Raw genomic sequence first — 21610 nt, 5'->3', positions numbered from 1 at the left:
CCTAGACACAGCCAAGGCTCCATAGGCTGAAGGACTTCTGAGCCACCCACTGCTCCTTGGCCTTGCACATCCCTCAGCAGTCCAGAAAGCCATTCCTTCTTCCGCACCTTTGTCCTCTGATGCAGTCTAGGTCCTGGCAGGCTCCCAGATTGGGTTCCTACAGGGGGAAGGAAAAGGATAAAGGATGTAAGCTATGTTACCTATCCTCTTTTTGCTCGATCACTCAACCTGACCCTCCCAGAAGTCAGGTAGGCCAGAAGCAGTCATTTGGAGGATGGCATCCTAGCCAACATACTGGATCCACCCTCCTTCCTCAACCATCTCTGCCCTTTTTGGTTGTCTCAGTCACCTGTTATCTTGGATTGCTGGGTGCTCGATTCAGCTTTGTTGGGCTACTCCCTGCAGGCCTCAGATGATGCTGGCTTCGATAGTGCAGTACTACAAGACATTAAGCTATGGACTTAAAGCCCATTTCCATAGATATTGCTTGTGAGTCATCTAAAATGTAATCAACATGAGCAAGCACTTGAAAAAGGAAAAAAAGTTACCTACCTTTTTGTAACTGTTGTTCTTCAAGGTGTGTTGCTCATGTCAATTTCATTACCCACCCTCCTATCTCTCTGTTGGAGTTACTGGCAAGAAAGAACTGAGAGGGTGTAGTACTGGTAGCACCTGATATATTGCTGCATGAGTGCATCACACCAGAGGGCACCACACCTGGCCCTATGAATACCACTATGGCGGAGTTCTCTGATAACCATGCATGTAGGCATGTGCACACTTAAAATGGAATGAATATGAGCAACACACCTCAGAAAAGAACAGCTATTGAATGGTATTTTTTCTATTCCCAACTCTGCCACTTACTTTCTCTGTGGCCATGGGCAAGTGTCTCAATGCCCCAGCTTCCCCATCTGTAAAATGGAGATATTACTTTACCTCAGGGCATGCTTTAAATACCAGTGTATTAATATAAGGAGGTGATCACATTGTCCATTACTGGGGACCACATCATAACATGATTGGATGAATGGATTTTGCATGTGCAAAAACACAGGCTATCATCCTAAAATAGGAATAAATCAATCATTTTTATTTTCTCAATTAACATACATTTTAGGATTTAAATAATACTGTATCATAACTACTTCAGATTTTACATTTTTAATGCTTTTATTTTATATTTTTAGTTCTTGACTATCCCTGACTTGATTCCGGCACTAACAACAGCGGAACAGAGAGCAGCAACTTCTTTAAAATGGAGAACTCATGAAAAATTACTACAAAAATATGCATGCCTGCCTCATATCATATCAAGTGATCAGATTTATTATCGTTTTTTGCACAGAATGTTGACAATCATTATGACAAATGTGAGCCCCAAGCTCTATCTCTCTGCTGTTGTTTTGATATTTGTTTCTGGTGCTTCAGAATGACTAATGCAAAATAATTAATACCTTTATATATTTTATTTGAAATTAGCGTTCTTATATTACCTTCAAGTAGAAAACAGTTAGGGTGTTTACAAATTTTATCATATAGCGCTAAGAAAATGTTTGAAGAACCTCCCATCTTTCTTAGGAAAAGTTGGGCTTACATAACAATTTCATGAAATGTTATTTATTCTTTTCTGGATTTTCCTTTCCATACCATTGATTTTTGTATAAATCAAATTCATATCTGAAGAGAAAAATGTTCTACTTGATTCGTTAACTTACTTTTTTATTATACTCTTTATTATGTGCCATTTAATTCCATGGCAGTAAATTTTGCTCTAGAAAGACTGGATTGGGTCGTTATTAAATTAATCAAAGAGGAGGATTATTGTAAGGGTATGTCTACACTACGGGATAAGGTCGAATTATGATATGCAACTTCAGCTACATTAATATCATAGCTGAAGTTGAAGTACCTTAACTTGACTTTTGGCACTGTCCACACTGCAGAAAGTCAAAGGAAGTCGAAGGGAAAACACTCTCTCTTCGACTTTCCTTACTCCTCATGGAAGCAGGGCTATCGACATCGACGAGAGTGCCCCTCTCAGTTTGAATTATCGTTTCTTCACTAGACCCTCTAATTCAAACCCTGGAAGATCACAGCAGCAGCTTCAATCTTCTTTGTAGTATAGACATACCCTAAAAGAGTATTTGTTGTTTATTTTTGGTAACACAATAATGTGCTAAGTGATTTTCTGAAATAGAAGAAAGTACAACCCCTATACTAAGGAGTTTAAACACACACACAAAAGAGAGAGCAAGCAGTGAAAATGGATAAACAATATAAATAAAAGGTCAAAGTTAATAGGCCCAATTCACCATTGTATTACTCCGGTTTTACATCAGGTTTATGCCTTTGATTTCTTTGGAGTAAATGGTAAATCAGGAATCATATTGCTTACTAGGAATAGTAGGCGGCAAAAATATACAAACTCATTGGAAAATGCATGCCTGGAAATAAAACATTTTTAGCTTTCACGCAACCAAAATATTTCAATTTGGTATGCTATTGTACTGCTTCATGAGGGCTGTAGTTCTTCTACAGATGATCTGGTGGGTGCTTCACTCCAGGTTAAGGTGTATCCCTGAGCTTTCACTTAGGGTACATCTAAACTTCATCCCTTTTTCGATAAAGGGATGTAAATTAGATGTATCAAAATTGTAAATGAAGCTGGGATTTGAATTTCCCGTGCTTTATTTACATAATGGTGGCCGCAGCTTTTTTCGAAAAGCCGCTTTTCAAAAAAGAACCGCAGTCAAGATGGGGATCATTTAACAGAAATGCCCCGTTTCAAAAGATCCTGAGGTCAGAAAATGAGGGTACAGGATCTTTCAAAAAGTGGCATTTCTGTCAAACGATCCCCGTCTTGACTGTGGTTTTTTTTTCGAAAAGCAGCTTTTTGGAAAAAAAGCCGTGGCCGCCATTATGTAAATAAAGCACAGGAAATTCAAATCCTGGCTTCATTTACAATTTTGATATGTCTAATTTACATCCCTTTATCAAAAAAGGGATGTAGTGTATATGTACCCTTAGAGAATGTTATTGCAGTGCTCATACACGTGACTACTTCACATATCACTGGTATCTCAGTAGCATGCGTGCAGCTCAAACTTCTCAGTTCCTTTTCTGTTGTCCCCAGCTTGAGATGGTTCTCAGTAGTCATGGTTATTTTTCACTTTTTCAGTGTTACTTTACGAAATTGGAGTAGTTAGATTAGTTTTCTTATTTAGATAAGTTTTGGTTCCTAGACACTTACCTTCTCTGTTAACAGAGTTAATGACTCCACAAAATGCCTGGTTCACCAGATTTCAAGATATGCACAAAGTGGCCTCAGAAGGCCATTCTCAATATGTTTGGTTTTGGGGGAATCCCTTGAACCCCAAAAGTGTGCCCACTGTAATAAACTGAAGTTCAGGGCATGCAAGGACAGAGTTGAGGCTGAAACTTAATTTCATGGGAAAGTCCCACTGACCCACCTGTAACCCAGGCCAACAGTCCTGTTTGTGGTAGAGTCTGTTCTCAAAATCTTAAAGAATAACCAACAAAAAATCAGCAGCTTTGTTGCCACATAGGGGACACAGCCCCGAAATGGTTGTCAACCAGGTCAGTCTTATTGGAGCCACAGCTCTGCTGCTCAGCATGCATGATGTTCCTGGTACCTCCAGCATCATCCAGGCATCAGTGGCTGGAGACAACCAGTAATTCCAGTGCTAAGGTTGAAGTGAAGGCTATAGCACTGCACTGCAGCACAGTCAGTTGCACAGACTGTATTGCTGATGATTTAACTCCCATACCCGTGCTTCAGTTCTGAAACAAACTACTTTGGCACCAACACAGCACACAGTTCTCCCTGTGCATTTAGTGTCTCCACCCATTGGCATTGACCCTACACAAAGCACCTCTGAGATATGCAGTGCCTCACCAGTTGGCACTGTCAATCTTGGTGCTGCCCCAGTTTTTACACCAGGAATATCTGACTGTAAAACATACACGGAAGAGCTCTGTCCCACTCATTATGCACCAACGTTATGAAACTGCAGAACTGATATATCCAATACAATAGCCACCTTTTAGTCTCATACCTACCTGGGTCACGGCACACCATGGTGAATGAGCTCATTCGATCTTCCCCCTCGATCATGAGTGGGAGCTAAACAATATCGTATGTGGCATCTTCCAAAGCTGGAGTTCTTGACAACTAGCTCTTTCTTCAGCTATGGCCAACACAAAATGCCCCAAATTCTGTTCCAGAGCAGGTCTGGGGAAATACACAATGAGAAACAAGTTCATGGTGACACGGACTGACAATCTGTTATCCTAATAGCTCCTGCGTGGCCCGGACAGATGTGATATCCATTTGTAACATGAATGTCACTTTCCTCCCCTTCTGAACCTGTTATCCCAAATGCAGAGGCCCACCAACAACCTAACATAGCAACGCTCCACCTGAATGCATGGCTTCTCAGTGGCTCTTTAATGAAGAGGTAGGCTGTTGTTGAACAGATCCAGACAGTGCTATTATACTGCAGAACACATTGTACACTTACTACCTATTTTCATAAATGGATTTAGTTCACCACACAGTGTTCTGCCTCACATATCTCTCTTGCTTCCACCCTCTCCAATTTACACTAGACTGTCTTCAAAAACCTAAATTATCCGGGCTTTGTTTCAGCTCAATAAAAATACATGAGGCATACCGGGGAGGTCGACAAATGCCTTTGATGTCGATCGCGGAGTGTCCAGACTTACAATGCTGTGCGGACAAACAGCTGATCGGCACAGGGTGGCAGCCATTTTAATTTTAATAGCCGCTTCATTTGGGTATGTCTAGTAAACTAATCTACATGGCTCTGGCGCAGAGCCATGTAGTCTAGACATACTCCTAGAGTGGTGCATCCAATGGGATATCTCTCTCTCAAAGAGGAGGTTACTTGCTAGGTGCTGTAACTGACATTTTTTGAGATGAGTGTCCCTGTGGGTGCATCACTACCCAGCCTCCTCCTCTGTATTTTAGAGTTTGGAGCAGGCTCCATTGTAGAGAAAGAACTGAGGACACTCACCAGCAGAATGCAAAGTCCATGTGGGCACTGCTGTAAAGCTCTCTGAGCGAAGGTGCAGTGAAGCACCATAACCTGAAGTGGAGCATCAATAAGAACACTTATCTTGAGGAATGTCCATTAGTGCACTGGCTGAGTAACCGCCTCTTCAGCTGCCTCATGCTTCTAGTCTCCTCACCTGTCCAGGCTCCCTGGTTGGACTACATATCCTATTATGCACCTTTTGATGACAGGATGACAGGAGACACTAAATTATGGGAGTCCCATAGGCATGGTGTAGCATGGGAGATGGAAGTCCACTGGGGAGTTCAGCCCCAAGAGGTGAATGAAGACATGGGGCAAATGAACTACAGCTCCCCAAGATACTATAGTAGCACATCTGAATCTGAATATTTTGGGGTTTGGCTGAAAGTGTTCATGTTTTAAAAAATTTTTTAAACAAAAAATAAAAAATTTCTGCAGAAAGTAATCACTTTCCATGACTCTTTTGTGTATGACTTAAAATTAAGCATATACCTAAGTGCTTTACTGGATAAAGATACAATTAAACACATACATATGTGCTTAGTTGGATCGCGGCCAAAATGATAGGTATGTGAGTACTACACACATCAAGAGCCATGAAGACCCACAGAAACTGAAATCAAAATGTGGTCTACAGTAAGTTATGTTCTGATGTGCTCGTCACCGTACAGGTTGTCATGTCAAACATTGAAACCTTTTTAAACATCTGAGTTTGTTCTAAATGTTATGGAACACAACTTTTCCAATCAGCTGTGCCTATAAGCTATTATATGACTGTTATCAGTCTGAAAAGAGACAGTTGTTTTAATTAAAGAAGAGGCCTGATTAAATATTAATGGAGTCTATTTGTAAAAACGTTTGATCTGAGTAGAGATTAGAAAGCATTTCAACTTGAAGTATAATATCTGTTAATGTTAGAATGGAAATATAATGTAGAATCTATTGCAAGGGGAAAAAAGGAAAAAAAACTACATTCCAAAACATCACACTTTCAGAATGAACCTGATGAGTTGTTGCCTATTTTTATCTTGTAGTCGATAGTGTTTGCAGAAGCACTTATAAATGCCTTTAGATGTTTTACTGTATTTTCTTTTTCTTTTAAGAATGTTCTCCCTGTCCAAAAAGCAGCTGCTCGAACTCTCTGTGTTTATTTACGCTATAACCGCAAACAAGAACAGAGACATGAAGTCATTCAGAAATTGATTGAACGTAAGCAGTAATTTTTTTTCTTAATTACTTTATGACAAGCAAATTAATTCTGGTAAATGACAAAGAAATGGTGCTTAGGGTTGTGCTCTGTAACCATATCATCAATGACGTAACAATATTCAGAAGACATACCAGATCACCAGTTTGGCCTACAGTGTCATTAGATAACACGTGTGAATATGTGCCATGGCTATGCAAAATACTCAGCAGGAGGAGTCTATGTAGGAAATTTATTGTATGCTGAAAGACCCTGTAAACCACATTGCTGGAATTCAGTATTATTAGCTGAAGGCACTTTATTATATAATGCACAATTTCTCTTAGAAAATAGAACAGTAGAGGCTGTGTTTTAAGAGTGCTGAATGATAAGTTTTTCTGAAAAATGAATAATTTATAGATGATTTAAATAATTTAAAAGTAGCTGACAAGTTTGATTTTCTGATCTCTCCTGTAGTTCCTCAAAAATAGCACAGAAAGATGAGAAGCCCTCATTAATGATCCTTAATGTTTACACAGCTCTAGCTTTATACACCTGGTATGAAATGTGGAAGTTTATGTTCCATGTACCAGCTGTGTCACTTGGTAGTTCTGCTATTTCAGTGGGTTAATCAAACTCAGAGGATGAAATCCTGGCTGCCATTGAAATCCATAGAGAAAGTACACTATGTTCAATGGGGACAGGATTTCAACCAGAGAGTGAAATTGTGATAAAATGACATTATGGGCTTTGTGACAAGTTTTTTCATCCTATTAAAAGCACTTTTAATCTAAAGCTAATCCTTGAGACATAATCTACTTCATTCTGAAAACTTTACAGATAACCATTTTGGGGTTTTATTTTCCAGAGCTGGGCCAAGGAAAAAGTTACTGGAACAGACTTCGGTTTTTAGACACCTGTGAATTCATTATGGAACTGTTTTCCAAATCATTCTTCTGTAAATACTTCTTTCTTCCTGTGCTTGAGCTTACACATGATCCAGTAGCAAATGTGAGGTATTGTACCAATTATATGGAATTATGGCTTCTATAAAGTCTTGCCGACTAATCTATTAGAGCATGTCAGCATAACAGTGATTAGAGGAGGACCAGGTGATATAATTTATTTGTCCTTTTACAAAGATATTTATTGGTCTACTAGAAGATTTACTGAGTGTTGCCAGGGTCTTTAACTCAAATAAATTTTGTTGGTTTTTTTCATTGAAATCATTGTTCTGGGGTGGGACTGGGAATAAGGGGCTCACCATGCAGGCTGCTCTGGGGAGAGAAGACAGCCTCAACTTTCTCTCACCACAGTGACTCAGGCCCAGGTGAGAAGTGCCTGTCCTTGGTTGCAGTGAGCACAGCTGGGGGGAGGTTCATAACACTAACTGGGGGACAAATGGACACACAGACAGACACAGAAACCGATAAACTCTCTTAGGGTATGTCTACACTACAAAGTTAGTTCGAACTAACGGACGTTAGTTCGAACTAACTTTCATAGGCGCTACACTAGTGCTCCGTTAGTTCGAATTAAATTCGAACTAACGGAGCGCTTAGTTCAAACTAGGTAATCCTCATTCCATGAGGATTAAGCCTAGTTCGAATTTACTAGTTCGAATTAAGGGCTGTGTAGACCCTTAATTCGAACTAGTGGGAGGCTAGCCCTTCCCAGCTTGCCCTGGTGGCCACTCTGGCCAACACCAGGCAAACTCTACTGCCCCCCTCCCGGCCCCGGACCCCTTAAAGGGCCACGGGCTGGCTACACAGTTTGTGCCAGTTGCAAGGCTGCCAGCACCCGTGCCAGCACACCCAGCAGCTGACACCCCATGAGCCAGCCACCCGATGACACCCAGCCCTCCCCCTCTTCCTGGGACCAGCCTGGCGGCTCCCAGGACCCTGCCCGGGGCCGCAAGAGGCGGGCGCCCGCGTGGTCTAGTGCGGAGATCATGGACCTCATCGAGGTTTGGGGGGAAGCCTCCAATGTCCAAGATCTCCGCACTAGCCACAGGAACGCGGCAGTCTATGGCCGCATGGCTGCCAGCCTGGCTGCCAGGGGCCACCAGCGCAGCTGGGATCAGGTGCGCTGGAAAATCAAGGACCTGTGGCAGTCCTACTCCCGGGCCTGCCTGCCAGGAGCCGACCCGGAGGCGTGCCCCCACTTCCAGGCTCTGGACCGCCTCCTGGGGTCTCATGCCGTCCCTCCCCCCCGGGACGTGATAGACCCTGGGGCAGAGGGACCGCTCCCAGAGACGGAGGAGGAGGAGGGCTCCGAGAGCCAGGAGTCTGCTGGCAGCCTGCCCAGGACCCGGGACCCCCGAGGCACCCCATAGAGCCGCTCGCCTGTGTCATCCGAGGCCGGGGAGGCGTCCACATGTGAGTACCATCGTGCTCCCCTTACGTGTACGGGGGGCTGGGGTGAGAGGGAGCCCCGGGACCGTGCTCCTGGGCCTTGCCCACCAAGGAGCAGCAGCTGGGGATCCTGCAGGGGCCCTGGCCTTGCAGAGGGGAGCTGGGTTTCACACACCTGGGCCCCTGGGGTAATTTACCGCTGGTCTTGTTGCACCACAGCCGCAGCACCTGGGACTGCAGGACGCACCACCCCGCCTGCAGCAGCCGCCCGAGCCCAGGCCAGCAGGAGAGCCAGGTACCAGGAGGACTACCAGAGGCGGCACCTCCGGTTCCTGGAGCAACAGCTCCGCATCCAGGAGCACTGGGTCCAGGAGGACCTGAGGCTGCGCCGGAGGAGTTTGGAGGCACTGGAGGAGCAGGGCCGTGCCCTGCGAGGCCACGTCTAGAGCCTGCTCGACCGCTTCCCAATTCCTCCTGCTCCCCCTGCTCCCCTTCCTGTTCCCCGTCCTGCTCCCGCTCCTGCTCCCGCTCCTGCTTCCTCCACACCCCCCGTCCCTCCTGCCCCACCCTCCACAACCATTCCCCACCGACGCCCCCAGACCCGCAGTGTTGCGAGACAGGAGAGGCAGCCGGACCCCCACCCCTGAGCTTTCCTTTCCCTTCCTCCTTTCCCTCCCCTTCCAGCCCCCTCGTCCCAGGTAACCCCCTCCCCTCTCCCATCCTCCTTCCTTCCTCCCCCCACCCCAGTTATGTTAAATAAAAATACGTTTTTGTTTGAAAAACAGGTGTCTTTATTTGACAGTAGGTAGGGAGGGGAAAGGGAAAGGGGGGTAGGGTGGAAGAAGGCCCCAGTGGGGCATACAGGGAGAGGTCAGTCCTCCTTCTCCACCAGGAAGCTCTCCCGCAGGGCTTCCCGGATCCGGACGGCCCCCTGCTGGGCTTCCCAGACGGCGGCGGTGCGGGGCTGACCGTAGTGGCCAGCCATGCGGTCAGCCTCAGCCATCCAGGCTGGCAGGAAAGCCTCCCCCTTTCTCTCTCATAAATTGTGGAGCACACAACATGCTGCCACCACGGGAGGGATGTTGTGCTCGGCCAGGTCCAGATGGGTGAGGAGGCATCGAAAGCGGGCTTTCAGTTGCCCGAAGGCCCCCTCCACCACGATGCGGGCCCTGGTCAGCCTGGCATTGAAGGCCTGGTGGGAGGGATTGAGGTGCCCCGTGTAGGGCTTCATCAGCCACGGTTGCAGTGGGTAGGTGGCATCCCCCACCAGGCACACGGGCATGTCCACGTCCCCGACCCTGATGTGGCGGTCGGGGAAGAAGGTCCTGTCCTGCAGCCGCTGGCACACGGAGGAGTTGCGGTACGCCCGGGTGTCGTGTGCTTTGCCGGACCAGCTCACATTAATGTCCGTGAACTGTCCCCGGTGGTCACACACGGCCTGCAGGAGGATGGAGAAGTACCCCTTGCGGTTCACGTAACGGGACACCTGGTGTTCCGGGGCACGGATGGGGATGTGCGTCCCGTCGATGGCCCCCCCGCAGTTGGGGAAGCTGAGGGCACCAAATCCCCGAATGACGGCGTCTGGGTCGGCGAGGCGGACCACCCTGCGGAGCAGCACCCGGTTGATGGCCTTGACCACCTGCGGAGAGAGACACAGCAAAGCGCCAATCAGTGGGGCGCCCGGGTGGCTGGGAGCGTTCGTGCCCTGGCAGTGCCCCGCGCCCCACTCCCGGAAGCAAGCCCCCTGGCGGCGTGTAGTACGGCCGGGACAGACCGACCCCTCCGGTGCGGGGCGCTTTCGCCTCCTCCCTCCCCCTCTTTGTCCCTGGGGGGGCCCATCCCCTCCTTGCAGTCCCCTTCCCCCTCCGGCGCAGTGGCCGTCAAGTGCCGTACCTGCATGAGCACTGCTCCGACGGTGGATCTCCCCACGCCGAACTGGTTCCTGACGGATCGGTAGCTGTCCGGCGTGGAGAGCTTCCAGAGGGTGATGCCCACCCGCTTCTGGAGGGGGTTGGCGGGCCTCATGCGAGTGTCCCTTCTGCACAGGGCAGGGGCGAGCCACTCGCAGAGCTCCAGGAAGGTGTCCCTCCTCATCCTGAAGTTCTGGGTCCACTGTCGGTCTTCCCAGCGCTCCAGGACGATGCGGTCCCACCAGTCGGTGCTGGTGTCCAGACGCCAGATGCGGCGGGGCACGCCAGTGCCGGGGCGCCGCCGCGGCTCCTCCACGGCCCCCAGGGCGGCCAGGTGGAGAGGCAGGGGGCTGACATGCACCAGGAGGTGCCAGGCAGCCTCAAGCCATTGCTGGCAGGCTTGCAGCAGCAAGTCCAGAAAGTGCTCCAGAAGGTGCAGGGCGAGCTCTGGCTCCATGTTGCCACCTGCGGTGGCGTCCCTGAAGGGAAGCACCGACACACACGGGCGCAGAGATCAACGCTTTGCTGTCCCTCGGCGAGGTTGGCAAGCAAGCAGGAAAAGCTGAGAACCGGCTGTCCGGGGGGGTCCCTTTAAGCACGAGCCTCAGATAGCCTCAGATAGCAGCCACACAAAGCAATTACTGACCTGATGCCCTGCCAGAACCGGTTTCAGCTGCCCTTAAATGCGCCCCTGCGTCTAATCAGTGTGGACGCACTAGTTCGAATTAGCAAAACGCTAATTCGAACTAGTTTTTAGTTCTAGATGGTTAGTTCGAATTAGCTTAGTTCGAATTAGCTCTGTAGTGTAGATGTACCCTTATATACTAGATAGCTGTCTCTTTCTCCACCCCTGCTGCCCCAATGGGGTTATAGCTGTCTTAGTGCCCATCTCTGGCCCCTTTGTGCTTCCTATGGTCGTTCTACAGTATAACAGTCTCCTCCTATCAGACCCCTTCCTTTTCATCTGGCACATTCCATTGTCTTGGCGCAACCAAACACGTTGTTGTAAGTTCTGATAGGAGGACTCTGTATACCAAATTTTGTGGTCCTACCTTTTCCGTTTAGGTGGATTTCTTGAACAAATGGACTCACAGATGGATGGACACACAGACAGATGCCCAAATTCTTTCAAATATATAGTAGATTAAAGAAACAGGACACTAAATTCAAGACCCATTGAAATGAATGGGCGTCTCTCCCACTGAATTAACTGAATTTTTTATCACTCCTCAGTTGTCACAGTGTGAAGGCTAAAACGCTAAAACAGATTAGAAGATGTCTAGGATAGAAAAATAGGAAGAAGTTATCAATTCTCAACAAAAAAGATTCACAGTGGGGTACCTAAGGTCCCATGCATGGATCTTTTTTGTTTGATAAATTCATTAATTGCCTTGAAGTGAGCTGAACAGTGCAGTAGTAAAATTTGTCAGTCACAAAGTTAGTTAAGTTAATCACAACAAGCTAAGTGTGTGAGGAACCTCAGTGTTACATGGCAGCACAATGGCAGGTGAAATTTATTGATGACAAATGAAACTTTAAAAAAAAGACATTCTCTAATCCAGTGAAATATGAAAATAAACCTTAATATTAAATATGTGAAATAATTTCTCATTAAATGTCGGGGATGCTATTTTTATGTTATGTATAAAGTTCTAAACACATCTATCTAAGGCTAAGTGGAAAGAGTATGATTCTGGTATTATACTGTATATTTGAGAAAAAGAGATAATGTAAAAATATTAACTCATTTGAACCCCCCTCCCCCACTAACTCCTCATATATGCGCAACAGTAGGCACAGTTAAGGTTGCACAAACAACCTTATCTTTTTCATTTCCAAAGTTTAGAATATTTCACTTTACAATCTTAATCTCTCTCTCTCTCATATATATAAACAAATTTCCTGCGGGATGACAGAATGACATCATCACAACATCAGAATCAACAGGCTGGGAGGGTAGGCATGAGTGGATGAAAGTCTAGCTGGAGAAGACAAGCTCCAGCTCCGCCCCTTCCATCCAAGGCTCCGCCCCTGGAGTCAAACCCCACTCTCTCCCAGCCCAGCTCTCCCTGGCAGCCATGTGGAGAGCCAGGGCTGCTACGTCATGTCCTCAGCTTTTACCAGAGGCTAGGGGTAGAGCCAAGTCTGCCGCAATAAGACCTTGCCTTCCCTGATGGCCAGGCTGCTGAGCTGGGAAAGGATTAGGGGGGTAGAGGGTGTAACAGGGACCAGGCAGGCATGGGGTGGGACTGGTACGGTGCAGCAAGTAGGGGGGAGGGTGCTGCAGAGCCTAGGCACAAGGAGTGGCAGGGGATGGAACAGTCAGGTAGTGCTTCAGGGCCTGGACATGGGGAGGGGCTGGCAAGAGGCAGAGGGCAGGGGGTGCCTAATGGGATGGTCATGGGGAGAGGTTGTCAGGGTGCAACCTGGCTGTTCTTCAGGAATTGGGTGGGTAAGAGAAGGAAAGACAGTGCATCGGGCAGGAGGCACTGAATGGGCTGGGGTGGGCACAGGGGTAGGGGTTGGCAGGATGCAATATGGGGGTTCTTGCATGGGCTGGGCATGAGGAGAGGTTGTTAGGGCAGAGTGGGCAGGGGGCACAGTAGAGGTTGGTCATGGGAAGGACCGTCTGCCCGCACCAGCCCCTTCCCTGCAGTGTCACCCAACTGCTTCATCCTTTGCCTCTCCCCGTGCCTCTGCTGTACAGCTCCATGCACTTGCTGCACTTTTCCAGCCCTATCCCATGAATGCTTGATCCCTGCTACGCTCCCCGCCTCCTGTGCCACGCCAGCCCCTTCCCATACCTGGCTCCGGCAGCGCTCCACACCCTCTGTTCCCCTAATTCCTCCCCCTACCTAGCCTCTGCAGTGCTCCCCACTCACCTCTTTCTGGCTGAGGGAGAGGGGCGCTTTGCACAGCTACCCTGCACCCAACATTTCCTGCCCATTAGCATTCCCATCCAAGAAGTCACCAGCCAGCGAATAATGATTGTACCCAACCCACGGTGGGGGGAGGATGCACAATTTTGGTGCCAGAGCCTGGGCGGTAACACTTCTGGGTGGCCTTGCTATGGTTTGGGGGGGCAGCTGCTGTGTCCTGAGTGGCAAGTGCAGCCTCACCCTGGGCTGTCGTGTGGGCTTCACAGGCTGCAGCCCCCACACTGCTCCTATCTCAGCATGTCTCCTGCAAGTTCCAAGCATTCTGGGGGGGGGGGTCACCTCAGAAACATCCGCACTTGAATGCTTTTAAGAATCCCACCAAGCGCTTATCTAGAACTTTAGGTGTATAAATACTTTTAAAATTCTGTCCCTTAGTCACTTTTGTTACTTTTCACACTCTTCAGCTTTGCTTTTCACTCTCATGTAGGCCTTTACATCTTCAAAGTACTTCATAAAAATCAAGTTGAGAGGTAGGCCGGAAAATAAAAGCAGATATGAAGTGAAGTCAAATTGGCTATGGCTTTTATTAAACAATGGAACCAAATTGTTGCTCACTATCTGCATGAGAAGTTAAACGTGAATTCCTTTTCTTACAGAATGAAGCTTTGCTATTTGTTGCCAAAAGTGAAATCTACTTTGAAGGTCCCTACAGACAAACATTTACTTCAGCAGTTAGAGCTGTGTATAAGAAAACTTCTGTGTCAGGAGAAAGATAAAGATGTCTTGACTATTGTAAAACGAGTAAGTATTTTTTCTGATCAAGAAACATTTTATGTCGCAGCTGTCACTGCAAATTAAGATAGTTGATTTGATGTCCACATTTTAGTCTTTGCTCTTGAGTTTGGGATAGGAGATTAAAGACACTGTTATTCTTTTTTGTCAGTTTGAACAATTAAAATTAGAGATGTCAAATTAAAAGATACTGTTTTCCACTGAATTTAAGACAAAAAGATATTTTCTTGGTTTCTTAAAATACAGTTAACTGCTTGACACTGTAAGTCAGGCTTTCTCCCTTATTTAGTAATTGCCCACTCCAAGGATAGGAGTATGAATATAGGAGTGAGAAGAAGGGTTTACCTTGGTAAAAAAGATCGAGAATCCTTGTGGTATAACTGTTTTTCTGTTGTTTCTATTTTTACAATGAGCAGCTTAGAAACAGTTTAATGAATATATTTGTATTTGTGCACTTCAGTGACAAGGTGCATTTGTTTACTGCTAGACCCCCCAACACAGCCACTCAGGAAAAGTAGGAAACAAAATTCCTTCTTCTCTCAGTGAAGCCAGTTCAGGATTATCTGGATTGCAGTCTTTATGGATGTGTGCTAGCCAGGCATGTAAAATCCCATTTAAATTGTTAACTGGTTAAACTATATGTTTAACTGGCTAACTTCCTTATGGTGGGCCCAGGCGGGCTGGAGCATTCCCCCAGCCATGCTGAGTCCAACCCACTTGTGTCTGCCACACTGTGGGCTGACCCCACCATATAGCACCATAGGAGGGGAGCTGCTCAGGCCAGGCAAGGCTTGTTGCACTGCACCGTAGGCAGGGGGCTGCTCCAGCCCAGCTGGGCCCACAGCGCTGTGGGCTGTTTGGCTAGGCAAGGCCAAGCCCATCAGACGGTGCAACACCGCAGGCTGTGTCGAGTCCACCACACCACATCACAAGTGGGATGCTCGGGCCAGGTAGGACCCACCACACTGGGCTGTTCTTGTTCATCCGGGCCCACTGCACCACGGGCTGCTTCAGCCAGGCTGGGGCCAAGCCTCCAGCACCACGCCAGGGTGGGAGACTGCTCTGGCCAGGTTGGACAGGGCCTGCCGCACCGTGGTACAGACTGGGGACCTTTCTGGCCAGGCCAGGTGCCAGTTAACTGGTTACCCTGGTAAGCATGCTGGTAAGGTGAATGCTTATCGGGTAACTGGTTAACCAGTTAAACTTTACATCCCTAGTGCCAGCTGTTTTCCCCCTAAGAGGAAATGGGTGGCATATAGATAAAATATAGATTTGCCTCCTCCTATGCGTCAGCCAGCAGAATGAGTATCCTGCATCCCATAAAAGGCTGGGGTCATCACAGATTATTCTCTCTCTCCCCCTTCGAGTTCAATTGGGGCATTCCAGCAGGTATTGACAGTGCTTTCCCTGTGGTGATACTTTAACATTGTGCAGCTAATCATGTATATGGTACAATTTATCCCTTCCTTTGTGAATCAGAGTGGGGTTCATTGGGAAAACAGATCTCTGTGAGCATTTCTGATTGCAGGGTTAACATCTCAGCATATAGATGGGTCTATCAACTTGGCTGTTACCCAGGATGGTCAGGAGTATAAATCCATGCTCTGGATTTCCCTAAGACTTTAACTTCCAAAAGCTGGGACTGAACAACAGGGCATGAATCACTCAATAATTGCCTTGTTCTGTTCATTCCCTCTGAAGTGCCTGACATTGATCACTGTCAAAAGACAGGATATTGGGCTAGCTGGTCTGACCCAGTATGGCCATTCTTATCTTCTCCAGAATACAATTATGTTTCTTCAGTTTTAAAAAAATCCTTACAGATGGGACCCCGGTTAAGGTATTGTTTGACAGTAATTTAAGCTTTTCTACCATGACAAGTTTCCTTTTATGCTAAAACATAGTGGCTGTGTCTAGACTGGCCAGTTTTTCCGGAAAATCAGCCACTTTTCCGGAAAAACTTGCCAGCTGTCTACACTGGCCGCTTGAATTTCCACAAAAGCACTGACTTCCTACTGTAAGAAATCAGTGCTTTTTGCGGAAATACTATGCTGCTCCCATTCAGGCAAAAATCCTTTTTGTGCAAAACTTTTGCGCAAAAGGACCAGTGTAGACAGGTGAGATTTGTTTTGCGCAAAAAAGCCCCGATCGCGAAAATGGCAATCGGGGCTTTTTTGCGCAAAAGCACATCTAGATTGGCCACGGACGCTTTTCCGCAAAAAGTGCTTTTGCGGAAAAGCGTCTGTGCCAATCTAGACGCTATTTTCCAAAAATGCTTTTAATGGAAAACTTTTCCGTTAAAAGCATTTCCAGAAAATCATGCCAGTCTAGACATAGACAGTATGTTCTTGAAGTTATTGGCTAGTTTAGGGTAAAAATATTATTTTAATTTATTTTTTTAGACCGTGTTGGAGTTGGACAGAATGGAAATTTCTGTGGATGCTGTAAGTACCTTCTGACTTTTATATTTGCAAGTGAGAGTTAAAAAGTAAGGTATGATATATGGTTATTTTGATTACTGTTTATTTTAAAAGTTTCAGAAAAGGTTTTATGAAAATGATTTGTTGGATCAAGAAAAAGAAAGAGAAGAACAGCTCCTGTTGGAAATGGTATGTTTATATATATATATGCCAGCTTTAGATTCATAGTTTAAAGCTAAATATTAATGTATGCTGTTGCAAAGGTGATTTGAGGTTAGTATAGGTGAAGTGAAGGGTATATTAAGGAGGTACGCTTTTGGCTTGTAGTTTCCTTTTCCACTCTAAAGAAGGGTTAAATCCCAAAAGGTAACATAAATCTTAAATCCCTTTCATTACATGGCAGATAAGAGACTGATTTTTTTGGAGAAATGTTGCACTTGAAATCCTTTTAGCTTAAAAATGTTAAGCACGTTAGCAACAATCCTTTATGATTTTTCCAAGAGATACTCATGTTTTAGCAAGCCTCTGTAATGTAAATGCTTCAAAATTCACACACAGCTTCATAATGCAGAAAAGGCTAATATCGTAACTTTTCTTTTGTGCCAGGAAAGCCAAAGGAGGCTGTGTATCTGCAATAGGCTTTCTTCATAAGAAATAAGGGGTTGGAACCAATGACAGCTGTAGCCCAGCAGGGGGGAGGCTCAGTGTAGGTTGCCTGGAGCTAAAGAGGCTAGGAGGCAGTTAGGAGCTGCTCAGTGTTGGAAAAGAAGACAGAAAAATGCTATTGCTTCACAGCCTCTCTAGCGTCTGAATCTATTGTGGTTCACTGGAGCTGTAAGCCTGGCAGAATGCTGCAGCCGGCACTCCCCCAGGTAGTCTATCATATCCCTGGATGCTCACATACCAGTCAGTGAGCTCTCTGTATGCCTATACTATAATGGTAGTCTATGCTGCAAATAAAACCCCACAGCTGGCCTATGGGGTTCAGACTGCAGGGCTGTTTCACATCAGTGTAACTGATTGGGTTCGTGCTGCATCCCAAGCTCTTGATTCTCCTACCTCACACTGCCATAGTGTCCTGGCTCTAGCCTGAGCACTGAAGTCTACACTCAATTTAAGTCACACTGCTTTTTAGCTTGAGTTCCGCAATCCTTAGTTTAGCTGTCCTGGGGAAGCTGTGGGTTTTTAATTGCAATATAGGCAGGTACCAGTTGCTCCCTGACCTCTCTTGTGTGTGAGAATTGAGGGCCTGATAAGTTTTAGAGGAGGATTGACAGCTTTAACACACCACTTCTTGTTCACAGCAGGACTCCTCTCAAATGAGCCATCAAAGCCATCTTTTTTTCAGCATTGCTGAGGAACCTTCAGACCTGGCCTTCGTTGTTCTGTGCAGACACCACTGAGCCTCTTATACTGGGCACTAGCATTCCCAACTCAAGCTCCATTGACTACCACCATAGGCAGCCTCTCTGCCTTGCTCTATTTCTCTGCAGATCTCAAGCTCAATCAGATCTAGGTAGCATGGCTATCTATAAACTCAGCCAAAGGGAGAGATTGGATCAGAGCCTGGGCAGGAATGGTGAATGGGTTTATCTGACTAATTTCTGAACTGTCTCCCCACCCCCCTCATGCTTTGCACCTCTAACTTCAGTCTCAATCCCCAGCTTTACCCAGTTTTCTCCCATTTGGAACAGGGGAGTAGGCGCTAGCTTGTGGAGGCTAATTCAGATTCCCCAAGCTCTTCTGTCATATTTCCCCTTTATAGCATGCTTACATTAACTTGGCTTTGGCCATGTGGAGCTACTCCACATGCTTCTGACAGCACTGACCTCTGTGAGTACCCCACACCCTCAGCTGCCAGAATTCCATACTTCTATGTTCTTCTTCGAGTGGTATCCCTATGGGTGCTCCACTGTAGTTGTTGGGTTTGTCCCGGCACCACAGTTCGGAGATTCGTCAGCAATGGTCTGTCAGACCATGCATGCGCGTTAAACGCCTTGTGCCATTCGCGCCATTTCTTAGAGCACGCGGTCCGGTTCCTACCAGTTCCTCCTAACTGTCCTCAGTCGCATACGGAGTGAGCTCCTTCTCATCAGATCCTGTCAGAAATTAAACAGTTGTTCTTCTTCGAGTGATGTCCCCAGGGACGGCCCTAGATTTGCTGCCAGCAACTGGTGCCCTAGGCGAACCATGCAATCGGCACCCCCCCCTCCAACCCCAAGGGCAGATATCGACTGAGGGTTTTGGTTCTGTGCTGGGGAGAGGGGGGCTGGGGATGGAGTTCTATTGGCTGGGGGCCGAGGGGCTGGGGATGGAGTTCTGGGGCTGGGGGCCAGGGGGTTGGGGATGGAGTTCTGGGGCTGGGGGCCAGAGGGTTGGGGGCTTGGGGCCAGGAGGTTGGGAATGGAGTTGGAGTTCTGGGGCTGGGGATGGAGTTCGGAGGCTGGGGGCCGGGGAGCAAGAACAGGGTGCCAGTCGGGAGAGAGAGTCCCCTGCACCCGCCTCCTCCCAAGATTCCCCCCCCCCCCAGAGAGAAGCCTGCATGCGCCTCTCCCGGGGCGACCCCCCCGTCCCATGGCACAGGAGAAACCCCCCCGCGTTCCTCTCCCCCGGGGGCCACCCCCCCACGTTCCTTCTCCCCCAGGGCCGACTCCCTCCTCCCATGGGGCAACCTCCCCATGTTCCTTCTCCCCCGGGGCCGACCCTCCCCCTCCCGCGGGGCAGGGGAAACCCTCGCATTCCTCCTCCCCCAGGGCCAACCCCCCCCCCCGTGGGGCAGGGGAAGCCCACCTGCGTTCCTTCTCCCCCGGGGCCTCCTTCCCTCCCCCGCGGCCGCTGCCTCTCCCAGGACTTACCCCTCTTCTGGCCGCAGGGAAGCCGTGCTCCAGGTAAGGCATGGGAAATAGAAGGGGCAGGGTTTGGAATTTGGCGCCCCATGCAACTTGGCGCCCTAGGATGCTGCCTAATTTGCCTATAGGCACGGGCCGCCCCTGGATGTCCCGGTGGGCTCTCCACTGTTGGTATGGGGCTCGTCCGGGCGCCACGGATCAGAGACTTTCAAGCAGTCATCAGGCAGGCTATGTATAATAGTGATAGAAATGTAGCCGTGTTAGTCTGGGGTAGTTGAAGCAAAATGCAGGACAATGTAGCACTTTAAAGACTAACAAGATGGTTTATTAGATGATGAGCTTTCGTGGGCCAGACCCACTTCCTCAGATCAAATAGTGGAAGAAAGTAGTCACAACCATATATACCAAAGGATACAATTTAAAAAAAATGAACAAATATGAAAAGGACAAATCACATTGCAGAACAGAAGGAGGATGCGGGGGGGTGGGAAGGGGGAGGAAGGAAGGTAAGTGTCTGTGAATTGCTGATATTAAAGGTAGGGAGAGTGGGATGTTTGTGAGTTAATGGTATTACAGGTGATAATTGGGGAAACTGTCTTGATAATGGGTGAGAAAGTTCAAAGACTTGTTAAGTCCTTGTTGGTAAGTGTCGAATTTTAACATGAATGACAGTTCAGAGGATTCCCTTTCAAGTGCAGATGTAAAAGGTCTTTGTAGCAGAATGCAGGTGGCTAAGTCATTTAGAGAGTGTCCTTTCTGGTTAAAGTGGCAAGAAACTGTTTTCTCTTTGTGATCTTGTCTAATATCTGTTTTGTGGGCATTAATCCTTTGGCGAAGTGTCTGAGATGTTTGTCCAATGTACATAGCAGACGGACACTTTCGGCACATGATAGCGTAGATTATATTTCTGGATGCGCAGGAATATGTGTTCTTGATCTTATAACTCACTTGGTTAGGTCCAATAATGGTATCAGCAGAATGAATATGTGGACAAAGCTGGCAACGGGGTTTGTTGCAAGGGAAGGTACCAGGGTTGGTATTACTGTGGTATGTCCTGTGGTGGTTGGTAAGAATCATCTTGAGGTTAGGTGGTTGTCTATAGGAGACTATGGGTCTGTCTCCCAGAGCCTCTTTGAGTATGGTATCCTGTTCCAATATAGGCTGTAGTTTCTTGATAATGTGTTGGACAGGTTTAAGTTGGGGGTTGTAGGTGATGACAAGTGGTGTTCTATTGTTGGTTTTCTTGGGTCTGTCTTGAAGTAGATGGTTTCTAGGTATTCGTCTGGCTCTTTCAATTTGCTTTTTTGTTTCTCTGGGTGGGTAGTTGAGATTTATAAATGCTTGGTAGAGATCCTGAAGCTTCTGGTCTCTGTCAGTGGGGTTAGAGCAGATGCGGTTGTATCGAAGGGCTTGGCTATAGACGATGGATCGTGTGGTGTGTTCTGGATGGGAGCTGGATGCATGTAGGTAACTGTATGAGTCAGTGGGTTTTCTGTAGAGAGTGGTGTCTAATTTTCCAGTGTTGATTTGTACGGTGGTGTCCAGGAAGTGGATCTCTCGTGTAGAATGGTCCAGGCTGAGGTTGATGGTGGGGTGTAGGTTGTTGAAATCTCTGTGGAATATCTCCAGTGTTTCTTGGCCATGTGTCCAGATCATAAAGATGTCATCGATGTACCGTAGGTAGAGGAGGGGTGAAAGGGGACGGGAGTTGAGGAAACGTTGTTCTAGGTCAGCCATAAAGATGTTAGCATACTGTGGGGCCATGCGTGTACCCATGGCTGTGCCGCTGATCTGGAGGTATAAGTTGTTCTCAAACCGGAAATAATTGTGGGTGAGAACAAAGTTACATAGGTCTGCTATCAGGTTGGCAGTAGTGTCCTCTGGGATAGTGTTTCTAATTGCTTGTAATCCGTCTTCATGTGGGATGTTGGTATATAGAGCTTCTACATCCATGGTGGCAAGGATGGTATTATTGGGGAGGTTATCGATGTTTTGTAATTTCCTTAGGAAGTCAGTAGTGTCTCGGAGATAGCTGGGGGTATTGGTTACGAAGGGTTTGAGAAGAGTGTCTACATAGCTGGATAGACCAGTAGTGAGCGTGCCAATACCAGAGATGATGGGACGTCCGGGGTGCCCAGG

At 47.2% G+C, this 21610-nt stretch overlaps 1 protein-coding gene and 1 long non-coding RNA gene across 8 annotated transcripts in view; one reads left to right on the top strand and one right to left on the bottom strand.

Moving 5' to 3' along the window:
* PPP4R4 (protein phosphatase 4 regulatory subunit 4) overlaps positions 1 to 21610 on the top strand; it is a 151191-nt gene that overhangs the window by 111708 nt on the left and 17873 nt on the right. For all 6 annotated transcript variants that reach the window (XM_006133679.4, XM_025189915.2, XM_075926659.1 and 3 more), the window contains 6 exons: positions 1191 to 1373; positions 6185 to 6290; positions 7136 to 7283; positions 14067 to 14211; positions 16605 to 16646; positions 16737 to 16811. In XM_006133679.4, coding sequence (XP_006133741.2) covers positions 1191 to 1373; positions 6185 to 6290; positions 7136 to 7283; positions 14067 to 14211; positions 16605 to 16646; positions 16737 to 16811 — 699 coding nt within the window. The remainder of the gene's footprint in view (positions 1 to 1190; positions 1374 to 6184; positions 6291 to 7135; positions 7284 to 14066; positions 14212 to 16604; positions 16647 to 16736; positions 16812 to 21610) is intronic.
* LOC106732718 (uncharacterized) lies at positions 31 to 19613 on the bottom strand. Of its 2 annotated transcripts, XR_012903315.1 has the most exons (5): positions 19478 to 19613; positions 18666 to 18721; positions 4084 to 4255; positions 868 to 914; positions 31 to 157 (listed from the first exon to the last, which is right to left on the bottom strand). It is a non-coding gene; the product is annotated as an uncharacterized LOC106732718 (long non-coding RNA). The 2 variants fall into 2 exon arrangements; XR_012903316.1 differs by lacking the exon at positions 868 to 914 and having other exon boundaries at positions 45 to 157.

This window comes from Pelodiscus sinensis, chromosome 4 (genome assembly GCF_049634645.1).
Source record: "Pelodiscus sinensis isolate JC-2024 chromosome 4, ASM4963464v1, whole genome shotgun sequence".
NCBI lineage: Eukaryota > Metazoa > Chordata > Testudines > Trionychidae > Pelodiscus > Pelodiscus sinensis.
Note: the sequence above shows the minus strand (reverse complement) of the source record. Positions and strands in the feature narration are given on the sequence as shown.